Below are 18,213 nucleotides of genomic sequence, written 5' to 3'. Positions count from 1 at the left end.
CTTCGAGGTATGACCACGAAAACCAGCCTTAAATGTCTTTATTTCTTATCCGTACTGAATTTTAAGTTATCCAAAGAATATACCTCTGTTGAAAGGATTCTGAATCATTAATGTTTTTGCTCATGTAGAGTGCTTGGCGACGGTCTTTTGGTTTTGAGGAAGATTGAGAATGTAGCTACAGGACCCAACAACAGGCCTAAACTGGCATGTGTCATTGCTGAATGTGGGGAAATGTAAATCTCAGATTCAGTTTGGTCCATTAATGCATTATCATCTAATCCAAAAGAAGGGTCTCTTTTATCATATTGAAGCACTTACCTTTGGGCAAATGCTTGTTTTCCTCTGTGATATTCCTGCAATCCTGATGGATATGAAAATGGACGGAAGATTTCATCCTTACCAATCTCTCTCTCTCTCTCTCTCTCTCTCTCTCTCTCTCTCTCTCTCTCTGTTTGCTTTTGGAGTTCATAAGAAATACTTGGAACGTAATGCCATTGATGGGCAGTGTTTTGGGTCCTTTGGGCTTGCTCGAACCTTTGAAGGATCTTGTCTAGCTGCATACTAACAAAGCAAAGGAAGCCTCGTTTCTTAGGCTTAGCAAGTCCTGATATGCTTGAATCGGCGGAAGATGAATGGAGAGGGAAGCAGGAAGGTAAAAGTAAAGAAGAATGAAGGAAAACCCTCCTTAAGGGACAGTATCGACGGAGGATTTGTCTTCCACTATGGGACAAGGGTGTCCCGGGTGTCCCTTCAGTTGAAGTGTTCTCAATGGGTTGAGCCGGGTCACGTACGCCGAGCAGCGGTCTGCCCCTATTTCGCGGCTTTTTCGAGACGGGGTCTAATGTATGTCTGAGACTTAGGTCGATATTTGGGTGGGCCGCGGTAAGGCCACCTGACTGAGCTTCATGCTTGACCTGCCCCTGATTGAGTAGAAAAATTTTGACCGCGTCAAATACAATTGGAGTTTTCAATTTTCGCTATCAAATAGTAAAAGTGTCGATGTTTTCTCTTGTTCTACCATTTACTTCATTTATTTTGCAAAAATAGATAATTAGAAAACATTTTTCTAATAATTATTTTGTGTATCGTATGTAAAATAGACAATCAAAAATGTTTTCATCATTCATGAAGATATTGAAATATTAGTTATTATTGATAATGAAAATATTTCTCGTTGACTAATAAATATTTCAATCGATAGAAACTATTGTTCATAGAAAAATGTTTTTCTATCCAATCAAGTTTTGCTAAACAAATGGGGTCTTAAACTCTCAAAGACACTATACACTTTGGAGTTTGGGATCGGATGAAAAGAATTTGAAGTTAGTGGATAGTGTAAGATGTGATTTACCGTTGAAATTAGATGGTGTAAAAAAAGGAGAAAAAATCATGAAAAATCCCAACAACGCCCAAACTTGAGCTTTTAAGGTACAATTGCTCTAAAAATAGGCGGACATGGAAAAAACAATAAAACTCCCTCCCGTTAAAGTCCGATTTCGGTCGAACCGAAAACATCCGTTCAAAAGGCCAGGCCATCAACACTGGCCCAAACCCGGTCCGGTCCGGTCCGAGCATTAAGCCATGAGAAGTCGGGAAGGCGTGGGGTGTCTCCGCCTGTGGTCTTCTTTCTGCTCTGCTGGGGAAGAAACTGAAGCTCAGGTTAAGAGCGAGCGAGCGAGATTTCGACTCAGTGAGTTCGGGGGTGGGGGAGAGAGGGAGGAGGGAGGTCGCAACTGAGCCAGCCATGGCGTTTACGTTGAGGAGCGTGAAGGTGCCGCCGAACTCGGCGAGCCTGGAGGAGGCGAGGCACCGGGTGTTCGATTTCTTCCGGGCGGCCTGCCGATCCATCCCAACCGTCATGGATATCTACAACCTCGACGACGTCGTCACCAAGTCCCACCTCCGCTCCGCCATCTCCGCCGAGATCCGCAAGAACCTTCACGTCACTAACCTAAGGTCCTCTCTCCTCTCTTTCTCCGATCGTGATTTTACATCGCCCTCTCGTCGCTCTCCGTACGTGGCTCCCATTTGCGTCTACGCTCGCTAGGTCGGGGCGGTCAATGGCAGCGAATCGAAATGTGTGGTTTGGTTGATCGGGGCTTAGATTGCGGCGAAGGATAGAGTTGGGGGCGGCGTTCTGGAACCCGTTGAAAATGAGTAATCGTAATTGTTTTGGAGGCGTCAGTTTCGTGCCTACCTTTATCATTTGGCACTGGTGTCCTGTTGCGTTTGGGCTCTCTGCCGCCGGTCCAATTGCTCATAGATCCCGTGTTCTTTTGAGCACAGTTGTTAGATTATATTGGAATTCGAGTTGCGAGTGGTTCAGTGAGCCTTTATTGATTCTCTCCTGAAAAGGCATATGGAGTCTGCGGCTGACAAGGATTTTCTCGATATATGAGAAAATTGATCCAATTTCAGCCTAAATGCTGTTGCAGAATCCCGCACCCTGCAAGTATTTCATTTGTCTTAGTGTTTATGGAATGGCGTTGTATAATTGGTCAGGTGTATGCATCTAGTTAGCTGGTATGCTCAACAATTATGCATGGAAGCAAGCAATGGTATCTCTTCGTGTGGTTCTGGTTATTCCTGATTGGATAAACGTCAAAATTGATTTTGGAGTGTCAAGTAGGAGCACGCATCAGGTTTAATGGTGAATGTTGAAGCCACAATGTCGAATTTCCAGAAAATGGCTGTCATGGATAAGTCTTTTCAGCTGATTACTTTGGTGCCTGTTGATGTGAAGCATGTGGTGAAATTACTCTTAGAAATTATATTACGAAGTGCATTCAGTCCTTTTCTGATATCTAATAAAGTTATAGAGAGGAGGGGAATTCTCAGTCTTCAATACTTTTAACACAAAGAATACTTGTTCATGGCACTAACTTCAAAAAACTCCATCGAGACAGGAAGTGAATGATGCTTTAAATTAAGGTTGTGTGCATATTAAGTGCTGCTTGTTGAGTAGTCATAAAGTTGGCTATTCACTCAAATGTTTGTTCTGATTTTTATCTTCGATGATGCTGTCGATGCTCACCTTTCTTATCTGCATCAAATGATTTGGATAACTGGTTTTATTTCGTCAGGGCTTAGGCTGCAATTAAAAAAAAAAACAAAAAAAAAAAACAAAAGTATTGTCTGTTTGAGAAAAGATCATGAATGGATTTTATCGCTTACAGAAACAGCGTTGGCAATAAGACGGTCAATTGAAAAGATGATCAATCATGTTGACTCAATCCCCCCCTCCTTTCTTTTCTTTCTTCTCTCTCTATTCTCAAACTTTTGCTCTGCCTTTTGCAGAGCACGGAGTCAAACGCCACACCTATGATACTAGTGTCCCCACCCGCCCAATTCCCTTACCACTGGGCCATGCCCAGTGGGTATCATGTCAACTGTTTAACTGTTGATATAAAAGTCAATCATTGTTACCTATTGCTTCCAATTTAGCTATGACAGTTGGCTAAGAAAAATGGAGGATTTTTTGAAATAGCATAATCAAAGTTGGATATGAGCTTCTGGTTGAGCATGTTGCATATCGAATAATTCATATTGCATAGTGGTGATAGAGTCGCCAGCGTTCTGATAGTAATAAGGTGCAGGTGATTGATATGCTTCTCTTCAAGGGGATGGAAGAACTCAACAATATTAGAGAGCATGCTAAGCAGAGGCACCACATCATTGGCCAATATGTGGTGGGAAATCATGGGCTTGTGCAGGATTTAGGCGCAAAGGAGAAGGACATGTCCGATTTCCTGAAAAGTTTTTATAAAAGCAACTACTTCTGAGCTTTCATCAGTGGCATGTCTCGCTAAAGATTGTGATTTCAGGTGCAAACTTCTGGAATAAAACTTTGTACTTGCAATTGCTCTTCTACATTGGGGGTAATCACCCTTTTCAGTTGAGAATTCGTTTGACTTTATGTGTACTATATTCTTTCGGTTCTTTTCTCGGTCAGTTGCTTGCATATGTGAATTATGTCAGCTCCAGACATGCTGGACTAGAACTGAGTAGAGCATTCAAGCATATCTATGTGTTGCAGTTTTGCTTGGAGAAGCTTGTCAATCAGAGCTCGATATTACCCATTAAAATTGTTTTCTTAGTCTTGAAATAGGAGGAAATTCAGGGAATTGAGGCAATTCTGCTTTAAGTCCTGGGAGCGGGACTGTTAATGCATTGGTTTAACACACAGAAATGAACACATCAAGTAATTGTCTTGAGCATTGAAGGATCTTAGAGCTGGAGTCCAAGAGCCCATCTCCCACGGCTTCTACTTCTCAGATGAATTCTCATTGATATTGCCCTTTAGCATCAAAACCTTACGACATAATCTTGTCTTTCTATATATTTTATAAAGACAATTTTCAAGTTCGGTATCCACCCTCGATATGACGAGAATACCCTTAGTTTCAATTTTCAAAGTGGCAAAAAGTAACGAGCATATTGATCATTATTAATGAAAACTTGATATCTTTGAGCGATTGCTTACTAAATCTTCTCCTATTTTAATGTAGCATGGACTCATTACTAACAGTCATGTCCCCATTTTCGTCTTCAATTTGGCATGTGCGTGACCCGAAAGTAAAGTTAGCTCCTCTCTAAATTATGCAGGTCTTTTGGCTTTTTAGCTGACATATGGAATATGATGAGAATAGTCGCGAAATGTAGGAGCTGCATATATTTTAGTCTTTACTTATATTTGGTGAAGTACGAAGCTAAAATTTGCAAATTACAAGTAAAATGTCTTGTTCAAATGGTTTAGGAAGAATTCCCAATGTTCCCCTCGCGTTTCGCTCACAAATCAGTTTATGTTCATAATTGGTCCTCGAACTCTTTACATAAATATTACCCTCGTTCGCATCTCACAGGGTAGAATAGCGGTGAGAGCATTCCAAAAGAAAATTGGCAATCTGAACGAATCCAATTACACGTCGAGTGTTTTACAAGTAACAGGTGAGAAATTAAAGAGGATATTTGTAGTTTTCTAAAATCCCAAGACGCGCTAGAAAGGTGGCCTAGTCGACACGTCAGGAAAATTTGCTCCTTTACTTTATGTTCCGTGAGCCAGATTGATCTGTCGGAAGGAATATATTATACAACTCGTGCATCGCCGGGTACCCACGGGCCACCACCAAGTTTTCATTAACAAACTTGTGATGATTAGAAAGTAATTTTGGATTATCAGAATGATTCGAAGTGCTTCCTTTAACAATCTTACCACATCATTCCAGAAACTGCAATAATGGTTGCACCAATTATTAGATGACTAATGAACAGGAGTGCCTACACAATTAGCAGTATCTTCAATGAGAACAATGCAATCCCAACCTATGATAGCTTAGCATACCATCAATCAATTCTCTGTGACTTCGTGTCTAAGAAAGAAAAAATAATTATAGCCAAAAGAAAAAAAAAATGAAGAAAACTAGAAATAAACCAGTTCTAGGTCCGAAACTACTTCAAAACTGATAGCTTCCTAAAGATCACCAATGTACATGTCAGCCTGCATAGACCATGACCTCTTCATTCTCTTGGACGGGCAAGCCAGAGGGAACTAAGGGCCCGAAGTCGGGAGAAATAATCATGAATTGCAAGGAGTGCACGAGCTGACTGACGAGTCGTTAATAAGCGATTCATTTGTTGTAGAGTCTGTTGCCGCAGGTTGTCAGCCTGGTGGCGGCAATCAAAAATAGTTAAAATCAGATTCAGAATAAAGCCAGAGGCACAGAACAACAATACCCCAATGAAAAGTTGCAGGAAATACTTGGCAGCACAAGATCCTAGAATCAGTCTCAGGGGCTCTTAGGATGTTTACCTAGACCTTCTCACTGGTTCATTGTAAGGATCATAATAGCTTGCAATCGAATTGAATAGTATGTATCAATAAAAAGGCGAAGTTATGCTACAAGTTTATGAAATTTGCCCTTACAATAATTTTTGCATGCTTTGCATGCAGGAAACATGAGATTTGGTTAAGAGTTGATTCCCTCTAAATATCTACAGCAGGATCTAGTATTATATGCTGCCATTATCAAATCAAACTAATAGTAGAGAAAAATCCAGAAAACTCGGTCTGACTTTCTATTATGAGCTATGTGAACATTCCAAAATCTTGGACGTCAGTTCGACAGCAAGCTACGTAGAAATGCTAGACATTGAAAACTGACATGCAGTCAAAGATGATATGTTCTTTTCCTTCAATCGATGGAAAATCCATTTTGAAAGGCCAGGAATAAACTTCTCGAGTGTGACACCAAAGGGAAAGTCTATAACACAACTCTAGCACCCGAAAAGAATGACCCAATCCAAGTTTGTGGGAATTCAATATGAACATCCAAAGAGATCAGAAGATTGATGTTATATTCTTTTTTGGTCAGAAGATCAATGTTATATTACCTGGCGGATAAACCCATCAAGTGTCCCTAGCTTTCCCATAGCCATGGCCATTTGACCCATGTAATTTGCCACATTGCCAGATGAACCCGCAGAACCCAGAGATCCGCTGCACAATGTCTCGGCAAGAGATTGCTGCAATGCTTCCATCCCCTGAGACAACGCGTCTTCTGCCTGCTGGGAGGATTGCTGCAAGTTTCCGATACCCGTCAGCTGCTGCTCTGTCAGCGGCTCCAACTGATTCACGAGAAGCTGCTCAAACAAATCCATCAAGATAATTATGCAGGTGTCGCATCAGACGGTGAACTTGCAAGATAATTATGCAAGAACATGCAATCACATTATTCATATCAACCCACGTGCTGGAAGTTAACAAACTACTGTCTGACTAGGGAAACATAAAAAGCTACTGCAGAAAATAAGGCCGCTTGAGTTCTAGGCTTGCTTTCACTTGGGAAGAAAAGGGTACCATGCATAGGTGCATGAAGCGCGAGTGGCTGGCAAATGTGCTTCATACACAACTAGTACACAATTGTCTCATCAACCAAGTTTGCAGATGAGTGATCCAAGGGAGTGGTTGGCAAAAGCACTTCATACACGACAGGTAGACAATTGTCTGATCTACCAAGTTTGCAGATGAGTGATTATTATATTCCAAAATTGAAAGGTGAGAACAAGGGCAAGTCATGTGTGAGTGGAGTAGCGAACAAATCAATTTAGGGTGGTAATTCCCACCATGTAAGTTACCTAAAACAGATTGCCTATCTTTATTTTGATCTCAGGTGAAACACAATCAGAAAATTTGCCAGGTGTGAGACCTCTTATTCCTGTCTACTTGATGACTCTCAACTCTCTCCTATATGGTTCTCCACTTAAGAGTTGAATATAAGGCTGTGAGATGGTCAAATGGAAGAGTCAGCGGTATCAGCAGGGAACTAATTTCCCCGAGAAACAACAACATCGAAACTAATGGAGCCATAATTTGACAAGAACAGGTCAATGGATGGGCATTATGCTGGAGTGCCATGTCTCAAAACAATACAACTTCGGAGCATTTGCTAACTGAGTCCCCAGAAGATATTTTAGAATCCCCAATGAGGAAGAGAAAAGGTCCTTACCTTGAGGAGTTCTGATGGACGAAATCCGCCAAGCCACATAAAACATCTCTCAGCTGGTGTTTTCCACATTCCCGACAAGAGATGGAAAACATCGTTCTTGGCTGCATTACTCTTCAGCCTGAAGATTTCATCATAGTGTGCCATGATGCCATCAACAATGATACGTAGCTCCCCATCACCTGCATGGGCAGTCACCGCTGACCTCAGCTCATTGATTTGCCGGTTTTGCTCTTCCAACCACCGGGCATATTCTACATCAAATGTCATGGCCCCTGCAAACAATGCAGAAAAAAAAGAGATCAAGAATTATAGATGAACTTACCTAAAAAAAAGGTATGAACTAACCCAAACTAAAAGCATTCCAATTGGAGCTCTAACTTATGTGACATGCACTAAAGTAAACATCCTGATTATACTGCTGGAGCAATTTGACAACTCACGATAAGGATGTCAACTCAAGTGACAGACACAAAGCATGCAAATGACCAAAATGCATCATCTAGAAAAGGTTAGTACATTTTTCTCAAATTTCTGTAGAAGAAGTTGACCTTCTCCTCAATTTGTCAGAAGAAAGCCTTCAACATGTACTCACAGCTTAACAACCAATTTTCCCAAAGCTGTTCATTACCCATGCATGGATGCATGTATGATTGCAAAAATCCTTCTCGCTGCAAATCTGATACCTAGACAATCAACTCTTCAGCGTCCAACCACCCATCACTATTACCAACCAGTTTGCATAGTAAAATCCTTGTCACTGCAAGCCTCATACCTAGACAATCATCTCTTCGGCATCCACCCACCCACTATTACCAGCAAATAACTGATCCATGCCCTTTCCACCGAACGGAATGGCCTAAGGTCTTGTGAACTCTGTCCATGACTTTTCCTTAAAATTCTCGTGTCACTAAATCAGTTGAACAAATCATTTGACACAGCGCATAAGCTTTCCATATGACTACTAAGTCTAATCCACCGAGGATATGTCAACTTCATGCTCTCCTTTTCTGTCTTGCATCATCCCTTCACTGTTCCTCTGTTGCTACATGCATATGTTTACTCCTTGAAATTGTTGGAAAGAGGCAACAGTCTCATAAAAAGGGGAAAAAATTGTTGGTCCTGCCATTTTCACTTAAGTTTATAAAAGGAATTGACCAGCATTATGTTTTACCAGCATTAGCAACTCAGAATGACCCTACTGTATCTGGATCTGCATACTTCTCTCAATTAATTTGCAGAGTAGTGAGGCACTTGTTAACTAGTATCCACAAGCTAGCTATGGAAAAACTGCATCTAAATGACACATAGATAAAAGAATACCATTTCCACCAGATGAGTGAGCTTGGTCTCCTGAGCTTGATATGAATATCCCCTAGAGGAAGAAACATCAAGTTACATTTCAATGTACAGATGACTTTTATCAGAGAGTACGAACTGTAAATATCTGCTAACTTGGTGAGCAACCAAAAATTACCTGTTGTCTTGCTCGCTGGAGTTCCTGCTCTAGTTGAGTTAGCTTCAAGCGGCTACTCTCCAGTTGTTGGACATATGCCTAAGAGATAGGTAAAAGGAAAGCCTTTGGTGAACAAATAGAAGAATGTAAACAGACACATACCATAACAGATGACAATCAATAAACATACTTTTTCCTTAATCGGCTTTTTCTTGCCGCCTCGCGGTTTTGAGCAAGCCTGCGAAGAGTCTGCATGTCGATTTGGCAAAAGAATCAAAGACTTCATCAGCTGGCTAAAACAACAAATTAATCTCATATGCTCAAACCAAATTATGCAGTATGACCTTTTGATCGGTCTTGTCCTTTGATCTGTCACTGGAGTCATAGGCAACAATAGCTGTAGATTTACCCCTGTCGAACTGCACTATGGACAGTTAAATGTTATATCTCCGTATATACTGGACGACACCAGGACCATCTCCAAAGAAATGAGCACTCCTCATGAGTTATGTTAAATATACAAAAGCACAGACCGGAAACATATAAGAACTATCTGTAGTTTCTTTACAATCAAAACGAGCAATTTGTACAATTAAACTTGTACGAAAGAAGAAATGATGGACTAAGTGAAACGAGAGTCACCCTCTGATTCTTCTCATCTGTGTCATCACTTGAGATGTCGGTTCTTGGACTACCATCGGCCATTTGGATTTCTATGATTCTTCTGAATACTCTATATTAATGCAGGTCTCAACGCAAGATTTAGGGGCCAATCCTTTTCTGGCAGTGTCCTCCGAGATGTAAACAGAGTTGTCGCACGCCTATTAAATTGATGTCCTACTGTTTACACCACAAAAGCATATATTAGGAGAACAAAAGAAATCAAGCGATGCTTTCTTATCGCCTTTAGTTTGAACTAAGGTCTGACACTTCAAAAGAAAGCTGTGTCACATTGCACTTATGGTAAAATGAGAGAGAGAAAGAGAGAGTTCCAGCGCAATAGATCAGGAGACAAGAAATTTGGCATATAAGGGATATCTAAGTAAGGATATTAAAATGGGCTCATAAATTCAGCGATATGTGAACAGCTGACTCACCAATAAGAGGAATACGAGAACTGAGATAGATTCAAGATCTCTAATTGGGGATCAAAGTCAGCATCCCACTGACTGCAGGCCTTTTATTCTCTTCACCGTGCTCCAATGTTTCAAACCCCCAAAATTATGTCACTTTCGCATTGCTCGGAAGAATGTAAAATCTATCAGCTCTATGTCATGTCAGGATTCTTATTATGGAGAAAACCCAAGATTTGCCTCACAAGAATTCAAAATCATGAGCAGATCCTTTCACCATGGAGTTATCCCCTTCTTCTACTGCTTTGAGCAAATGAGAATTTAATGATCAGAAGGGTAACAAAAAAGGACATTTATCAATAGAAACCTATCGTGATTAGATACATAAAAGAAAAGATAGATCACAAACTTGTCAGCACCAGAGCAGATGCAATATAAGCACACGTACTAAGAGAAAATTCTCCGAGAACAAACCTACATACCAACCATCCATTATAAAACAGAAACTATTTTACAAAACTTAGCAGCGCCTGATTTATTCATGTCAACAGTATCCAATTGTCAATAAACAACAAGAGCACAAGAAGTCCTCACATGTCCATTGTTTTGATAGACATCATGACACTCGAAACAAGTCGAGAGTGATATCTATTTCCATCACAATTGAAGAGCACGAACATTTAATTCATCGGAAATCCTTTCCTGAGACAACTCACAGCCGCACCCATAACACTAGGGCTTAAGAGAGTACCGTTGGGACTTCATAGACAAGGCTAAGGAATTAAGGACACAAGCTCCCGCATCATATGAACAAACGATAATCCCATCGCAAAGCATATCGGAACATGTATACAGAGGAAATTGAAGCAGCTCGACAAGAAGCGGAAGACAAATCAAAGGACGACCCATGAAGAAAACAAAGCAGGCTTCGCCGGTTGCACAGCTTTGAGGATCACGCCACTGTATGGGCAAAGATGGACCATACCTTAATCCAAGGTGGAGCAATTACAACTGAACTAAGAAGAAGATCCGGGAATTACCCAGATAAAACACAATTCCGAGGATGTAAAATCCATTTCCCAGTACCCACGAATTGACGTTAATGCTGTGCTTCACAAGATTCTTGAAAGAGCAAGAGCCGGTGTTGGGACGAAAGAAGCGAGACTCAAGAACAGATCTTTAACTCGTGGAGTCAAGAATGCTCTTACCCTCTTACGAGAATTCGATACTCGAGCAACCCACGAAGTCAAAATCAACCAGGGAGGCAAGCAAAGTCGGATCAGAGTCCAAGTCCCTTTGACTTGGCCAAGAAATTATTTATAAACTCCCTCTCCACAAGATGAGATTTTGAACGAAGACCCACATGGGAAATTGATGTGGGGAGAAGATGGGAGTGATGATTTGTGTCGGATTAAGTGAGCGAGCGAAATTGGAGGAAGGGGTGGGGGAGAGGAGGAAAGAAAGTGACGCTTGGCTCAACTCTTACCCGATTTCAAGGCGTTCACTTTGTTCCGTTGTTTTCTGCCTCTCTCTCTCTCTCTCTCTCTCTCTTTTTTCCCAAGACCGGCTATTTTTCTTTTTCATCTTTTTTTTTTTCTTTGGTTTTTCTTCGTCACTGTTGAGTTGAGTGCTTTGACAATTCATGGTCGTTTTCTTGGGTGCTTATTTTAATGGCCTTCCCTGTTGGCAGTGCCAGATATTCAGAGGATTCGGACAACCTTGCCATCTGCAAGAATCCAAAAACGGCATCATCCCACCGTTAATTTTTCCTTCCCTCAACCACTAAAATTGCTCTTCTCTCTCTTCCTCGTTTCCCATTTTACTACGTGTCTGACCACTTGACGTTGCTGCCGAGAAGCAACGACTTGAGGATGACAAAATTTAAAGAAAAATAGTTATCCCTACAAAGTAGGAAAGGAAAGGGGGCGACTTGATATTAATTTTCGCCGTTGATAATATACGGTGCTTCCCTTTTACGAATACAATTCCCAGTAAAAAAATTTATAAGCCATTGTTGATTTTTCCAAATGCTTGATTTTGAGGGGTGATAAGAATAAACGGTCGAGTGTTCTTATATTACTTAACACAATCGATTTTCTCTTAATTACTTATACAGTTTGTGGCCTCACACGTATTTTCTTTTCATGTGGATTAACACAATAAAATCTGGTGTATAACGACGCGATGATCTAATTGGCAATTATAATTGGATACTTTGAGTTTAGATGATGTTCTGCATTTTTCCAATGGCTATATTCAACGGATAATGTCGAAGAAAGATAATACATTTAAGTTTACTGTCCTCAAAAGAAAACTAGAGAGAGAGAGAGAGTAGAGGGAAAAAAAGATGAATGAGGAACCATATATATTATTAATAAGGTTGATATAGACAAAGTTAAAACTTTCAACATCACTATTTACTTATTGATATAAAGCGATCGTGAATATTGAATCATTTATAGTAAAGCCTTGAATGTGAATTGAAGTTCTTTAAACATCGATCGAGATTTATTGGTCTTTTGTTTTCCAAAAGAAGAATCTGTACATAGATTTCACAATGAATACGGCACTTTCCAACATAGTTAATCAAAGGAAGCCAAGCTTCATAAATAGTCAATTCCGTCGTCTCAGTTCGAGCTGTCTTCTCTCGAACCTAAATAGAAACGGGTAAAACAAAACAAATAAGCTATTTCCTAGGAAAGTAGCCCAAGGACGGACGAAGAAGAAGACGAAGACGAAGACGACGACGATGATTTCCATGTTTCAACAAATCGTATTTTGTCGTAATCCCGGAAAAAGTGGGAAGAGGTGGGGGCTCGAGCCTGGACCTCAAAACGCGAGCCCAGCGACAACGAGGCAAAGCACGAGCTCCGGAAGCGAAGCCCAACACTTGCATCCGTTCGAGGCCCATATTCCAAGACCCAGGCCCAACAAGGAAGGAACCTGCGCACGTCGTTTTTGCCAGCGATGCCCGGCATCGTTGGCGGTCTACACCGCACGTTCCAGCGGTCCGTAATACGGCTCCGGTCAAAAATGCCACTTGCGTGGAGGGGCTTGCGTGGAAGGAAACCCTCCCCCGCCCGCACCACCCTGGACCGACATCGGCGCCATCGCCGTTCTTCTTTTCATTTCTTTCCCCTTTCTTTTTTTTCTTTATCAAAACGAGGACAGAGAGACGAAAGGGACTCTTTCTTTGACGTCACGGGGTGGCGTATCCTCCAAGCTGCAGCGCACACGCCACCACGTGCGGCCCCACCTCGTATTTTTGTACGATTTCGATGTGGGAGTGGGCGTTCTAGAGGACCGGGAAGGGAGCCCGTGTCAAACCGCTCGTTTGCCCCCTCTCTTTCTTTCTCTAATTAAATATCCTAGTCCTCTCGACGGAGCTTGTCTCATTCGATAATCAATGGAGATTGATGTCGCCATTGGCACCTCTAGGCTTCTAGATCGCTGGCGTTGTTTCCTGGGTTCCTTCCTCCCTTTGCTCTTCCCAGCACTCCTCCTCGTCACGCCGTGGGTTGCATTAGGACACGTCGTCATTGATTAATGCACCTTTCGCGAAATTATTAAAGTACGATTCCTCTCTGAATTTGCGCAAAAATTTGCATTGAAGGGCAGCAGCATTTGCTTGCCTGGACTTGAATTTGGAGCGTAGATTTTGTCTCATTCAAATCATCGTATTACTTAATTTACACACCAAAAATCTCATTGCTTTGTCTACTAAACATATGGCTGCAGAGATAGTTACGAATAATGAATTAACTATTTTTAAATTTCTTGTATTCCCTTATCTGCTAAACTAGATTTGTTTGACAACCACCCTTTTCTTGGATTGGAGCTTATACGAATTAAACTACAAATGAGATGATTTTTAAATGCACTAGTCTTTTCCCTTTTCGATTAGTTTATTCTTAAACACATCACTTGTAAGGATTTGTTTTTAGGGTACAATTGTTTATGGCGTATCATCAATCAGCAACAATGAATCTTAAAATACATAGAACAAATCATCCCAGTCAATAGTCTTGAAAGCATTTCATAAAAACGTTATAGCGATATGGGTAAAACATTAAACATTTCTGGATGTATTAGTGACAATATCCTCAAGATACAAATGCTCCACTAACAAAAGCTTTAAAACAAACACACATGGTCACTCTTGCTTAGATCACATGATATTGTTAATCAAACAGCACAACAAAACGACTCCCGTTCTATACAAAACCGTCGATGTACGCTTTCCGCACACTGTTTTTCGAGGACGTCGCTAATCGAAGAAATTTTTGGCCTACGGAGATGATCTTGTACGCAGACAAAAAAGATTCAGATTTAGAGAAATATCGTGATACGTCCCCACGTGGGACAAGTTCAATGTACGAACGGGCCCTTATTTTCTCGAAACAAAAGCGACGTGCTGGGGCTTTTTTTCACATATGAAAACTCGGCTCGTGCGACGATATCGCCTCCACCCTGTCGTCGTCATCAAAGCAAAGATTGACAATAATGAATAAAGAAAGGCTTCGAAGAATCAAAGGCGGGGAGACATGATCAGGAGCTTCCCGGAAACTCCTCCGCTCCTCCCACCGCGACTCACCAGGCCAATGCCGTCCGGCCACGTATGCTCACAGTTGGTTTTTTCAAAGGCTGCATTTGGACTGGCAACCAGCCGGGTCGCGTGTGGCTGCGCACGTGCGTTATCCAATAATACCCGAACGAAAACCCTAGCAAAGTCCTAGTCTAGGAACGGGAGATAGGGGAAGCTACGGCGTGTCACCAAACGGACCGTGCGATTCCGGATCATCTAAGCATCTCCCTCTTCTCGGATAGAATCTTCCATCTAATCCAATCCCGTCACTCTCGCTTCCTCCTGTTTCCTCCCCTCTCCTCCCTCTCGACGAGACATCTCTCTCTCTCTCTCTCTCTCTCTTCTTATCTCCTTCTCAAACATCCCGAAAAACCCCTTTTTCCACAGGCCCCTGTCCCGCCATCATTATATAATGCCCTCCCTCCACCCGTTTTAATCCTTGCTCAAAGACCCCAGCAACTATACACCTTCGTGGAAACCCTTTCGTCGTGAGATTTCGAGATTCGTTTGAGATCTTGCGCCGCTGAAAGATGGACGTGCGGCGTCAACCACCCCCGCAAGAAGATCGCCAACAGCCGGAAGCCGGAGGGCGCGGCGCGGAGGTCGTCCGCCGATAAAGGGATCAGGTCGTTTGCATATCGAGCCCCATGAAGGTGAAGACGAGCGCCGCCGAATTCCAGGGCCACCGTGCAAGGGCTCACCGGCCGCGACTCGGACGTCGCTCGGTTCATGGACGCCGACGGCAGCGGCGGCGGCGGCGGCGAGAAGCCCCGGATTCAGAGCGCCGATGAGAGAGGGTTCGTGGCGGCTGGTGATTATTGCATGGGGGGTAATGGTGGCATCGGTAGTAATAACTGCGGATTCGGGATCCATGATCATAATAACTTGAGCTGCGACTCGCCGACCGAGTCGGACTCGGTGTTCGAGCCGTTCAAAGGCGGGTCCGTGCACGGTGGCCATAGAGATGTGGTGCCGTCCAGCTATTTCAATGATTCTGCGTTTCTAGATCGTCTTACCCTATTTGATGCTGTAGCTTGATTCTTTTCTTTCCTTTTCTTCTGGATGTACGTTGAAGAGTTTGATGTGGGCGATGCAGCCGCCTCGGCCCCACCCCCCCTCTGTAATTACTCGTATCTGCATATATGCCTGTATCCCTATTATTTGATTTTGGGAATCTATAAATTATACCACCGGCGCTACTTTTAGAAATATTTCCAGTCTGTTTCTTAATCTACTTATATGGAATGATCAGTGAGATCCATCCCGATGAATACAAGCTCGTGTGATCACTCACCCGCCGTAGCAACAGCCAAAACTGTGCACGAACTTTCAAAGATCCGACCCAGTTAACTGATGGTGAAGTAAAGTCGAGTCCCTTCAGGAACACGTAGCAGAGCGAACATAAGCTAGAAAAGCTTCTGCGGCTAGCTATGCACGGGTTTGGCTGATGTACTCGGACAGGACATGCGAGTGAACAGTGGACATGTCTGTTTGTTTATGGTCGAGATTGCTGGCAAACGGCCTAACCCATCGCGCCTGCGAACGGACGGATAGGAAGTTCTAGCTCATGGCTCGACAGATCTCAGATTCGTTTTCTTTCCCGTACTGGTTCGGACGTCTTTGAACGGTCATGTGACCTTCGCAACACCAAATAATGGAAAAGATTCCGTGTGCAATTATTAGCCGTTTCGAGTTTTCTTATTCGCATCGCATGTATGGATTAGTTTAGAGATGAGCAAGTTAATAGAGAAAATAGTCACTAAACAAGATATTGGCTTAGATAGCATTAGGATCCGCCCTTCTTAAATTCAAATCTTATTGGAAGTCGGATGTGAGAGAGCACGCCATTAAAATCGCTCCATAAAATGAATTAACCACGTGTACGAAAGCCTTAATTGTGGCCACTTAGAACAGGCTTGTTGTGGGCCAAGCCCATTTGTGCGTAGTCAGGACGATGAACTGTGTCTGAAGCAACGGGACTTTGGCAGAAATAATTGGGGTCGCTTGTTGTGGGCCAAGCCCAGTTGTGTTGTTTGATTAATCAAACGCCGTCGTTGACCGCGGTACATCAACTAAAGTATTTTGGAAATCTGGTACCCGAGAGATCAGAATAGTCAAACTACTTGCCGGGACATGTTTTTTTTTTCCTTTTTTTGGCTTTTCTCCATGTCTTTTTTTTTTTAACTGATGGCAGTGTAATTCAGTTTTGAATTTCACTGGCTTTTATAGTGACTTTTTTCTCTATAAATTACATATGCCGTCTCTTGACATGGCTATACAATCTCATTAAGAGTACCTAAACATTTATGAAAGACTTCAAGAAAAACAGAAAAAGTAATTAGTACAATGATTTGGTGAAAATATTTTGGGAAAAGGCCTTACGATATATGCACTACGGATAGAAATTTACAGTCAAAATAAAAGTGAAGCAAGCATGGAGAAACGTGAAAATTAGCTCTTGTTACAAAACACATACGCTCTTGTGATATTGTTGACCTATCTAAAAATATTATGCACTAATTTCTAATGGTTTACATTTTTGAAATAAAACAATTGCACGCACGGTTCTAAATTGGTATCATACCCTTTTTATTTGTAACGGGTTCCTTTCTTTATATATCTCATATAACAATCCTTGGATTACAAAATTCACGCAAAGGAACGCCTACATCACCTATCAAAACAAAACCCATTTGGAAAGCTCTTTTCTCCCACTTTACATCTCATAATGCACCTTATTATATAAAGAAAGGCGGCAAAAAAAAAGTGCCTAATATGGAGTCATTTTCTCAAGAGAGATGTGGGTAAATATTATTTCAAAATAAATGCATAAAGTAGTAAGGTCGGTCTTAAATAATGGCATGACTTTGTTGACTGACTATATTTTCACTGATCAGCAAGCATTATATTTTTCCGACGGCTGAAGTAGGACATTTTTCTAAATATTAAAAAGAATGAAAGGAAAATTAGAAAGGCCAAAAGAAAAGGAAAGTAATTCAAATCAAGGCAAAAATGAAAACCCGGATTTTAAGAGGAAAAGCATTAATCTTTAGTCTTGGAATCATAAGTCAATCTCAGCAATATGAGTGAAGAATGGGATGAGGCGCAATAGAAAACTTGCAACGTTTTGATCTCGAAGACACCGTACGAGTTTCTCTTTTGCTCTTGCAAAAAAAAAAAAAAAAAAAAGCATGGATCTCAAGACGACTCTCTCCCTCGTACCTGAAAGATGGTCCAAGCTCAGCAAGTTTTGTCATTAGTTTCTTCGGAGACTGAGATTCTTGATCACGATGGGCGAGAACCCGTTCGTTCCCTTGATTTTCATGGGGTTGAGCTGCTTCGGTTCGGTGCTGGCTCACCGAGTCAAAGCTGCCTCAAGCAGAATGTACGAGTTATTCTTCTGAGTTGTAAAGGGAAAACATGTGTTTTGGCGCAGGGTGCCAAGAAAATGTGTGAAAATCTCGATTTCGGTTGGTTCATATCATTGTCATTGGCTTGCGAACTCCACATCCAGAGATAAAAGATCCGTGCTTTTGTTCTTGTGATGTTGGTTTCATTTTCCCTGCTTTGATTCTTTTATATTTCTAATCTTTAGTC

General features: G+C 41.8%; 2 protein-coding genes across 2 annotated transcripts; one reads left to right on the top strand and one right to left on the bottom strand.

Annotated features, from left to right (window-relative positions):
- The first annotated feature begins 1,705 nt into the window (after positions 1-1,705).
- Positions 1,706-4,047, top strand: LOC120286604 (NADH dehydrogenase [ubiquinone] 1 alpha subcomplex subunit 6-like). Its single transcript, XM_039298911.1, has 2 exons — positions 1,706-1,956; positions 3,584-4,047. Exons 1-2 carry the CDS (start codon positions 1,745-1,747, stop codon positions 3,780-3,782), a joined length of 411 nt encoding a protein of 136 aa, XP_039154845.1. The 5' UTR covers positions 1,706-1,744; the 3' UTR covers positions 3,783-4,047.
- A 1,172-nt stretch (positions 4,048-5,219) lies between these two features.
- LOC120287825 (transcription factor TGA2-like) lies at positions 5,220-9,779 on the bottom strand. Its single transcript, XM_039301236.1, has 8 exons — positions 9,601-9,779; positions 9,303-9,377; positions 9,145-9,207; positions 8,980-9,057; positions 8,826-8,877; positions 7,506-7,777; positions 6,391-6,639; positions 5,220-5,664 (listed from the first exon to the last, which is right to left on the bottom strand). The coding sequence occupies exons 1-8, from the start codon at positions 9,661-9,663 to the stop codon at positions 5,518-5,520; spliced, it is 999 nt and encodes a 332-aa protein (XP_039157170.1). The 5' UTR covers positions 9,664-9,779; the 3' UTR covers positions 5,220-5,517.
- Between the last annotated feature and the right edge of the window lie 8,434 nt (positions 9,780-18,213).

This window comes from Eucalyptus grandis, chromosome 8, assembly GCF_016545825.1.
Source record: "Eucalyptus grandis isolate ANBG69807.140 chromosome 8, ASM1654582v1, whole genome shotgun sequence".
In the NCBI taxonomy this organism is placed as follows: Eukaryota; Viridiplantae; Streptophyta; class Magnoliopsida; order Myrtales; family Myrtaceae; genus Eucalyptus; species Eucalyptus grandis.
This window is presented reverse-complemented; position numbering and strand designations above follow the sequence as displayed.

Bases quoted from the DNA above. Each gene is read 5' to 3' on its own strand.
- LOC120286604 (XM_039298911.1), top strand. From the start codon at position 1,745: ATGGCGTTTACGTTGAGGAGCGTGAAGGTGCCGCCGAACTCGGCGAGC. The intron at 1,957-3,583 runs GTCCTCTCTCCT...GCGTTCTGATAG, and splicing joins CTTCACGTCACTAACCTAAG to TAATAAGGTGCAGGTGATTG.
- LOC120287825 (XM_039301236.1), bottom strand. From the start codon at position 9,663: ATGGCCGATGGTAGTCCAAGAACCGACATCTCAAGTGATGACACAGAT. The intron at 9,208-9,302 runs GTCATACTGCAT...ATCGACATGCAG, and splicing joins AGGACAAGACCGATCAAAAG to ACTCTTCGCAGGCTTGCTCA. The intron at 7,778-8,825 runs GTATTCTTTTAT...CATTGTTTGCAG, and splicing joins TCACTCATCTGGTGGAAATG to GGGCCATGACATTTGATGTA.